This window comes from Branchiostoma floridae, chromosome 17 (assembly GCF_000003815.2).
Source record: "Branchiostoma floridae strain S238N-H82 chromosome 17, Bfl_VNyyK, whole genome shotgun sequence".
Classification (NCBI taxonomy): Eukaryota; Metazoa; Chordata; class Leptocardii; order Amphioxiformes; family Branchiostomatidae; genus Branchiostoma; species Branchiostoma floridae.
Window position 1 is genome coordinate 8,369,699 of NC_049995.1, and position 9,322 is coordinate 8,379,020.

The following is a 9,322-nucleotide window of genomic DNA, read 5'->3' on the forward strand; positions in this document are numbered from 1 at the left end:
TCAGACGAGTTAGCTGGGTCGCTAACCATATTTCTCGGTCAGCTAACTCATCTGGCATGTTATGTATCTATATTTGTCCAATTTGTACTATTTTTCTCGCGACCTGTGGAGCCTGGTACAGTCTAAGAGCTTCATACGCATCTCAAACAGACTTGAATATATACGCATGTGTGACCCCACCTTTATGACCTGGATGTTTAACCGTCATCGACGTACATGTAACGTATGTAGTGCCATCAATGGCAACAACGAATAATGCGTTCAATGATTCAAACATTCTATTTGTCATCATCAAAATCTCTACACCATATGTATGGTAAACATTGAATAAAATGTTGTTCTGCGTAGAATTAAACGGCAGTGGCTAAAATGACACGTCTTGCCTGCTAAGTATTTTAAAACGTACTACTAAATAGTCTATAAAATCATGGTAAGATGACAAACGCAAGGCTACATAAACGAACCTATATACTGTATAGCATCTGGGTTAAATAAGTGCTTTTTACAGCATATCCTCTATGTCCAGCCATTATTTACAAATTGGCAAAATTATCAAACATACATTTTTGTACAGTACATAGGCCGTCGGAAACACCATTACACCATTTAACAACTCCATGCAAACACGTTCAAACCCTCTACCAAGCGATTTCTTGTACTATATACAGCCCAAAACCACACATTTTCAAGCCCAACTCATTCTAAAAATCACCCTCACTTCTTATCATACACAACAATACGAAAACAAAATTAAGTAATTGTAATACTCTCATAATTAGTTCTGAATGTCTGATAGAGTAAAATTCATTGGGATGATTATTTGAAGCTATCGATGTTTTTTTTTCTTGTTAGAAGATATGTTAAGTTAGTCCTATAGCCTTTTCAGTTGGTAGTGCTGTGGGTTCTTGTCCACAGAAGTTAGGGCATGGTATTGGAAGGTGGAACCCATCCCTCTCCTTCCACCACCTTTTACCTCCCTAACTGAAGTCAGGAACTCATTTCTACAGCTGGGTGAGTGACAAAAGCTGTGTTACATGTAAGTGCCCTTCGCTAGGACAGGAATCGAACCTGTGACTCTCGGTCCCTAAGTCTTGGCCATTTGGAGCCACTTTTCTTATAAACGACACTGAAGATCAGATCCTATGATGTTTTATAAAAGGACTTCTAAGATCATACCAATGTTACATGAAAGCCTACTTTGAGAAAATCTAACTCCATGGAAAACTTTTGATGAAAAAGTGAAATAGGCCTTGCGTATATGAGTTACATGGCGGGAACAAATTGTCCCATGCTTTTGTAAACTTACTCATATACATTTACGGTATAAATACCACTTTCTTGGTATTAATGGTGCTTTTCAATGCACAGCATTTACAGGAGCATCCATCCATGCAGCATTATTTGGGAGGGGGGATGAGCACCTTGGAGTAGGAAAGTGTGATATTCCTGGATATAGCAGGGGTTACTGCTATGTACAGTGCACCAAACTTATAACTACCAACAACAAACATCTAAGAGTTTGTCTTCTCTTTCCGTTTCGTCCTGGGGAGAGTATTACTACCGGAGACTCTCTGTGAAGATGACTTTTGCGCAGGACTTGTTCCCCCCTTCGGTAAGGGCTTGGTGGAGCCGGGACTCGGGCGACTTCTTGTGGACCGTCTTCTGGAGGCCTGGGTGACTTTGTCTGGCCGTACGAAGATGCCGTAGTTGGGACGGCACTTGAAGTACCGCACACCTTTCACCTCACCATCGTTCCTCCCTGCAAAAAAACATTGATAAATTTTTTACAGCTTATCAAATCAGACTATCATTGAGTAAGCGCTTAACCTTATTGTACCATAATACTATCTTAAGTTTCTTTTCTTCTCTGGATGTCCTTACACATCTGTAGGGATGGCCCTAAAGATCCATAAATAAATGAATCTGTCACAATGAATTATTATTATGGCAAACTGTAGTCTTATAATGTGGTCGTAGAGGTAACAAGCGCGGCTTTTTCAAAAGCATGTCTTATTTTGAATTGTCTTTGGAAAATAGGGAATTTCACAAATCAACTCAAGTTTTGCCTGCTATATTGCAACAGTCTGATAGGTCACATGTCAATTTAGCATCATCAGCATCTACTGATTCTCCATTTAAAGCTGTGGAAACAACCTGAAATTTCAATCACGACAGTCTTTTCTCCGTTTGTTCTGCCAAGTGACAACTCAAGCTCCTTAAGTTACTTCAGCTCTTTGAGTGCAAAGAATCTTGTTGTTTCCTTACAAATTTTCTAAGATATATCTTTATAAAACATGCTTCCAGATGACAAAAAGAGATTGCCAACAACATACTTACCAGTATCAAGATCCAGCTCAACGCCAACCCACGGCCCAGACGCAAACTCTGTCTCGCCTACGAACTTCACCACACCGTGTTTGTCTCTCCCAACGGACACGTATTCACCAACACCCAACCACGTCGGTACCTCTATAACAGACCCTCTCCTGCTGTCGGGTCTACTGTCACCCGAACAGACGCTCAAATTGTCGTCTATGTCTGACATGTTGTCTGGTGTGCTCGTCCCTGCAGCGTTTAGAAGGCCTGTGTTTGAGTCCCCTTCAGCGTTTTCGGTCCTATCTGCGAGCTCTTTGCCATTTTCCGGTAGGACTAACTGAGGAGGTTCCAAAGCCTTTGGAATGTCTTCTATCCTTTGTTCTTCTGATAAAGCATCAGCAGGAGGATTTGTTTCTTCATCAACATCTTCAGCCTCATGGCTATCCTGCGCACTAGCTGTACTTGGACCGGAGTTTTCGATATGTTGGGTAACAGACTCTAATGTTGGAGTCTTCTCCCCATCATCAGTTTCAGACGAAGGCACCTGTTGGTTTGATATGCTTGAGTCTATCTCCTCCGTAAAGAAAGTCTCTTCTCCTGTAGGTGTGACGTCATCCTCTTCTTTAGTCTTCCCCCTGGTGAGAGTGTTTGTTGGGGAGTAGTAGCCACTGTCTACCTTACACAGTGTTTGCTCAGTGAGCTCGTCTTTTGCAGCTCGAGCTGCAGTTTCGGTGACGTTCAATGCATCATTGCTGGATTCAGTAGACTCTTCAGATTGCTCTGGGCCTTCTGAACAAATTGGAGGATGAGCATCATTGACAACGTTTGATGTTTCGTGGGTATCAATTTCTTGGTCATGCTGGAAATCATTAGGCTCTTCTGTGGACTCTGCTTCTTGAGCCACATCTTCATCTATTCTGTCTTCTTCCAAGGCCCCCTGAAACCCTTCCTGGTCTTCAAGGAGTAGTTGTTCTTCTGGTTCACTTGGTCCTTTGGAATCTGCCTCTGGAAGTTCTATCTCTGGAAGTTCTGCCTCCGGAATTTCTGTCTCGGAAAGTTCTGTTGGCTCTTCCTGGACTTTGTTGGGTCCTTCCTGGAGTTTTGTCTCGGAAACCAGTTCCTGGAATTCCACTAACTGTTCCTCCACAACTGCAGGCTCTGATTGGTACGGAGTCAGAGGTTCGGATGATTCCAAACTTTCATCTTTGAGAGGAACTGCTTCTGATGGTTGTGGTTCACCAATTTCATTATCTTCCGTTTGGCTGTCTTCCAAGGTTTCAACTATTTCAGTTTCTTCTGTGTTGCCTTCAATAGCCTGAGTGTCTGAGGGAGTCTGTGTCTGAAGCCCTTGGTTTTCTGGTCCACCAGATTCTCCCTCAGTTTGGTCAGTTCTTTCCTGCTCATTATCTGACTGGATGACAACATTCGTGTCATCATCTAATGTTCTCTCTTTCGCTTCATCATTGTGAGCAATAGTGGGACTCGATTCATGATCAGTTCTCTCTGGCTCACTAGGTTTACAAGAGGAATCCAATGGAAGTGTATTTGGTCTTTGCAACCTGGGACTGACTTCACTCTGTGACACACCATCCTGGATGAGTGAATCTTCCTCAAAGTCGCTGTCAGAGGTGTCTCTTTTGTCGTCAGTAATCTTCACAGCAGCATCATCCATGGGGGTTTCTTTCTGTCCGTTGACACCCTCATTCAGTATCGCCTCATCAGCAAGGGTTAGACTGGAGGCTGCTTGTGAACCGTATCCACTTGACGTCACACTTCTGGTTGAACCGCGCTGAAGATCGTCCGACGCGTCACTCACTGGCGTGACCAGGTCTGTCTTTGCTGCTTGCCCAAGTGGAGGGCTGGCTGCGTTCTCCTCTTGATCAGGAACCTCGAATGACATGTCCAGGTCTTTGGTGGGGTTGTAGGCCTCGAATTCCGCAAATTCTTCTTCCCTATGGTCCTCCTCATGTTGCCGCTGGTTGTGATGGGAGGAGGAGGAGGAGGCAGGGATGCTGATGGAGTGAGTTGCCATGGTTTCAGTTTCATCCTCATCATCCGACTGCGGATGGAAAAAAACAAGTATTACTATTGATGAAAAAGTCTTAGTATTGAATGAATCAATGCGAATAATATCAATAACGATTCTGTAGCTTCCAATTATGAGCTTATGCATCACCCAAGCAGAGAAAGACAAACAATGACAAATTGTCTGTCAATGCAAGTACTTCAACTGTTACCATTAATGTCAATAACAATGCTTCCACTTATACATTCAGCATCACCCCAATGAGGAGAAAGAATCATAAAACTAAAACAGAAACTCTAAGAATTAGGAGATTCAAACTACGAGAATATGTCACAAAACACAGGCAAATGTTTAGTTAGTATATTAGTTATTTTGGGGTCAGTATATGCATGTAACCCAGGCCTGTACACTCCAAACAACAAAAACACTACCACACTGGGAAGTTAGTACATGTACGTGTATGTCAGGTAGTGTTTACGATTTTTAACCTTCAGCATGTTAAGGTAGCCATTTAGCACCAAATTTGCATTCATTATGGGTTTAGGCAGCAGGGAAATGGTTAAAGTCCATTTTTTAGGAAAAAGATGCCACCCCAACCACCCTCATGTGATTGTGCCTGTACCGTATCTAATGAATCTGTTGAGTTGCTGGAGTCAGAACTGTCTGAGTCATCATCATGGACATCAAGATCAGGGGTTTGTCTAACATCTACTTCTTCATCAAACTGTGCTTCCTCCACTACAGCAGAATTATCTGTCTTATCCTGTAGGTAACCAAATGACTCAATTTCAATTTTCACTTAATGAGTGAAAATATTCATTAAAAATACATGAGCTACAGCCATGTACCTGTATAAAAAAATTAAATCATCAAACAGTAGAGTTCTGGCAATTCAGAAAAATTATCTTCAAAGTACATGTATGTTGTTTGCTTTCTATTAAGCTGTTGCCATTTTAGAAATGATACCACTATGAAAGCTTTTATATGCCATCTGATTCAAAGATGGACCAACTAATACTGAAGAAAATAGCCATTGGCAATCATTTTGTATCATATTGATGGTACAGTGGCTTTAAACATTATCTTCTTCCTCAAAATGAATTAAAATGTGACCTTTCTCCCTCTTATGACAGATGTATATTACATTTCATTTCCTAACATATTTGGTGCATGAAGACCTAAGAAAATGTAGTATCAAGCTTTTGTACCATATGCCTTTGGCCTTGAGCATTCTTGGGTGGAGAATGTACGTCAGCATGCAAGTTCAGAAACATGGTGGGAGAGGTGGGATCACTTAGACTTCCCTCCTCCGTCTGTTAGTAAGGATGGAACAAGAACCCAGTCTCATTGTTATAAAATGTGTTCCGTAAGCTTACTGGTTAGATAATGATGTGCTGACAATGTGTTACTGGTGAGTAAGATGAAGATGTGCAGGGATTTGAGTTTCTGTTAGGTTTGGTAATATCAGGTTTTTAGTTACAGACAAATGTTTTGAATCACTAGTGTAACTGCAGTGTTGATTAAAGCTCAACAGTTTCACTGTGAAATTATGAATGGGTGATGTAGCTAGAGATGACAAAAAGTAGATGAGTGTGACACGTGTAGTTACTGTTGTATTGAGAGGTAATGCAACTATCAGACAACTTCAATGCCATACAACTTATGAGTGTTCTGAGTTCTTGTAAACTTTTAACACTCATTCTCCTGCCCGTAACCACTTAGGTCCGCCGGTAAGTTTTAGTTATGGCCAAGCCAGGAACTTCATTGCAAAGTGTGTATGAATTGAGATAAAAAGCCACCCAGGTATAAAGTCAATGATGTGGTGTTGGTGCCAAGTTCAATACTAAACTGCAGAATGTGATTAGGAGCACACCATCTGTTTGAGCAATAAGAACAACGTACACACTTGATTCACGAGAAACAGACTGCACTCCTGAGAAATGAAGAGCAAATGAGTGAAAGCCAGACCCTAACAGAGGTTCTTAAAGCATCCAAGCTTGGACGTAAGTGATAGCCTAGGAAGAAAAAAATGATAAGGTTTAAACCACACACTCAGGATTCCATCAAAGGCCAAATAGTCAAAGCTTGGAGGTAAGTGTAAGTCGCTCTGGTCCATGGGAAAGAAGAGAACAGCCGTGCAGGAAAAGCCAAATGTGTGAAGAGGTCAGATCCATGAGAGAAAACCTCAGCCGTGCAAGAGAAACAAACTGTTTGAAGATTTCTGTCCTTAAACCCAAGAAAACACCAAATGTTCAAGCTGTTTGTACCGAGTTTGACGACGACGAATCGGAGCTGCTTGACGAAGACGAGCTGCCATGTGTATCCTGTTGCCGTGGCAACCCAGCTGCTGGAGCCGACTCCCGTGGGGCCATCTGCCCCTGGATCCTGATCGGTGAATTTGAGATTGGTTCGTCGAGGAGAAGGGAGATTCTCTTCTCGTGGTCGGCGGCTTTGTCCTGCGGACTCGGTTCTTGGAACGGTACGCGGATGAAGATGGGAGACAAAGAGATTTCCTCGTCCATGAAACGACCGCTTCGAGGGGCGTCAAGCGAGCCGTCCTTTGGGGTTGGTATTTGGACGGGAGCGGAAGTGGCGAAGCGAAATGCCCCATCCTCAGTGGCTAGGGGTGTTTTCTCTTCTTCCTGTGGTGAGTCATCCTGTTGTGTGAATGAGTTTGTGTCACAATGTTTTAGTCTTGCCTTATTTTTGAGTTGTGGTGTAGAAGGATACGGCACTCTCTAAGACAGTTTATAGACAGTAGACAGACAAAGACATTGTAATACAGTAACTGTTTTCCACTATCAGAACGCTAACTGTAAAGTATAACATACATAATGTCAGTTCATTCTAGATTTGATGCGAAAACATAACTACCAGTCATATTATAGACATTGAAACTACAATGTAGATGGAAACAGGGACAGTTGATAAACATCATCATCAGAACTAAGAAGCACTGGTAGTTCATTCAGTTTAAACTACAAAAAGACAGACACACTATACTGTTAAAATTCTGACATCTATCAATCTAAAACCTGTAAATTTAGTATTGTTATGTATTGGACACAAATAATAGATTATTTAGTACAGATTCCCTACCTTTTCCTTGTCCAGCAATGGTGTCAGTTCCTTGTTCAGTTCCTCGAGAACTGGCCTGAGCGGCTTGCTGAACTTGGAAGCCATCGGACTGGCGGCCTTCGGACTCCCGAAGGGGAAGACGCCGACAGGGCTGCCCAGTGGGTAATCAGGTGATCCCAGGCTTTCGCGACTGCCCTCCTGTATATGGTTGAAACATTTAAACATTTTGAATAGACACAAACAATGTACAGATGTGACACACTAGGAAATATTGGATATATGTGTGTGTGTGTGTGCATGTGTGTGATTGTGCATTTGTACATTATATGTTCATGTTTGTAAAACAATGTGACTGTGTATGAGATAATGTTTAAATGTTAGTGTATATTTTTGTATGTATATGCGTGTGTTTCGTGTGTGAGTCTGTGTGTATGTGTACATGTATGTCTGTATGTCTGTGAGAGTGTTCTGTACAAAGACTGTGTGTGTGTGTGTGTGTATGTGTGTGTGTCTGTGAGTGTATGATATACTACATTTATTTGGCATTCAATGAAATACCATCTGCAATATATTTGATATCAGTGTGGGAAACAATGCATTCACAGAAAATCTGATATCTTCACCAAAGAAAACTTAAACATTCTAAGTTTGGTGAAAGTTCATTGTAATCAACCCAAACCTTAACTCTTTGGTAAAATGCAGAAGATAGGATCTCACCAGGTTATATTTTCACATCAGTGTGTGATGCAAGTAGCCTGGGTACCATCCGGAAAGTAGTTCGCTCCGGCGTTCATTATATACAAATACAGTTGCTTCTAGCTCCGACATTCATCATACACTATATACAGTCGCTTCTCTGTGTTTCCGTCTGGGAACGCGGAGCATCTAAACATCTGGAATCGTCCAAATTTTGGAAGCAGGCGCTGATTGGTCCCTATACATGAGCGAATTATGGAATGGGTTCAAGCGATCGTTCGAACCGGTGTTCACACCGGACATGCCCTCCGCCCGCTCGTGGGAGGCCTGTAGTGTCATCGAACAAACGCTTTAGAACCCATTCCTACATTCGCTCATTAACTGACATTACCACCAAACGGTTTGAATGCGCAAGTCTCCAGACGGATAGCAGAAGCGAACATCGGAGCGAACTACTTTCCGGATGGTACCCAGGCTATGATGCAAGCTTGTTGAATGTACAATGTGTTGAAGCCTAACCTTAACTCTGTTCCTGAACATGTCTTTGTGCAGGTAGTGCTGGTTGGGGAGGGAGTGGTTCTCTGTCAGCTGTAGAGGGAGGGAGGAACTGATGTCCCCATGGCTCTCTGATCGGGGCTAGATAGAGAAAATAATGACAGAAATATGTGAAGAGATAGGAAAACTGTGCATAGTTACAATGCATCACTATTTGTGGATGAGAGTTAATCTTTCGTGCTATGTTCTTGAGTAAAACTTTCTGTTTTGTCTCAATAGTGACATTTCATTTTGACAAATACTGAATTTGATCATAGAAATAGCTGCAAAAGTGCACAGTACATTGTAAATTCTTTCCCTTATAAATCATAATTTAATCCTTTGTAAATTGGATGTCTTTTTGTTTATCCAGTCTGAATGATAATGACTTGTAGAAATACATATAGGTGTCACACTGATAGATTTATACTTTAAGACCAATAAAAGATCATCCACAAATAATGGTAAGAACTTGAGACCTAAACTTGATGAAATGTTGCATTGTCAGGTAGAGTTGACATGTCATGCATTATCGGATGTTGTGCATTGAATAACTCTGGAAATGGACACCCAAAATTTGGGAATACCACTACCAGATATCAAAAAGTATATCAATGCTGCAATGAACAAATGAGGCCCTTAAATTGGTATGATTACAAAAAGCGTGAGCTT

The 9,322-nt window shown here is 41.7% G+C and overlaps 1 protein-coding gene across 10 annotated transcripts in view; it reads right to left on the reverse strand.

The window, feature by feature from the left end:
• Positions 1-260: 260 nt before the first annotated feature.
• Positions 261-9,322, reverse strand: part of LOC118404799 (kinesin-like protein KIF13A) — an 86,754-nt gene continuing 77,692 nt past the window's right edge. For 4 of the 10 annotated variants that reach the window (XM_035804147.1, XM_035804148.1, XM_035804149.1 and 1 more), the window contains 7 exons: positions 8,636-8,752; positions 7,442-7,618; positions 6,610-6,999; positions 5,551-5,655; positions 4,965-5,105; positions 2,338-4,375; positions 261-1,759 (listed from right to left, as the gene is read on the reverse strand). In XM_035804147.1, coding sequence (XP_035660040.1) covers positions 1,512-1,759; positions 2,338-4,375; positions 4,965-5,105; positions 5,551-5,655; positions 6,610-6,999; positions 7,442-7,618; positions 8,636-8,752 — 3,216 coding nt within the window. In that variant the 3' untranslated portion in view covers positions 261-1,511. The remainder of the gene's footprint in view (positions 1,760-2,337; positions 4,376-4,964; positions 5,106-5,550; positions 5,656-6,609; positions 7,000-7,441; positions 7,619-8,635; positions 8,753-9,322) is intronic. The other 6 variants (XM_035804153.1, XM_035804150.1, XM_035804151.1 and 3 more) reach the window with 6 other exon arrangements.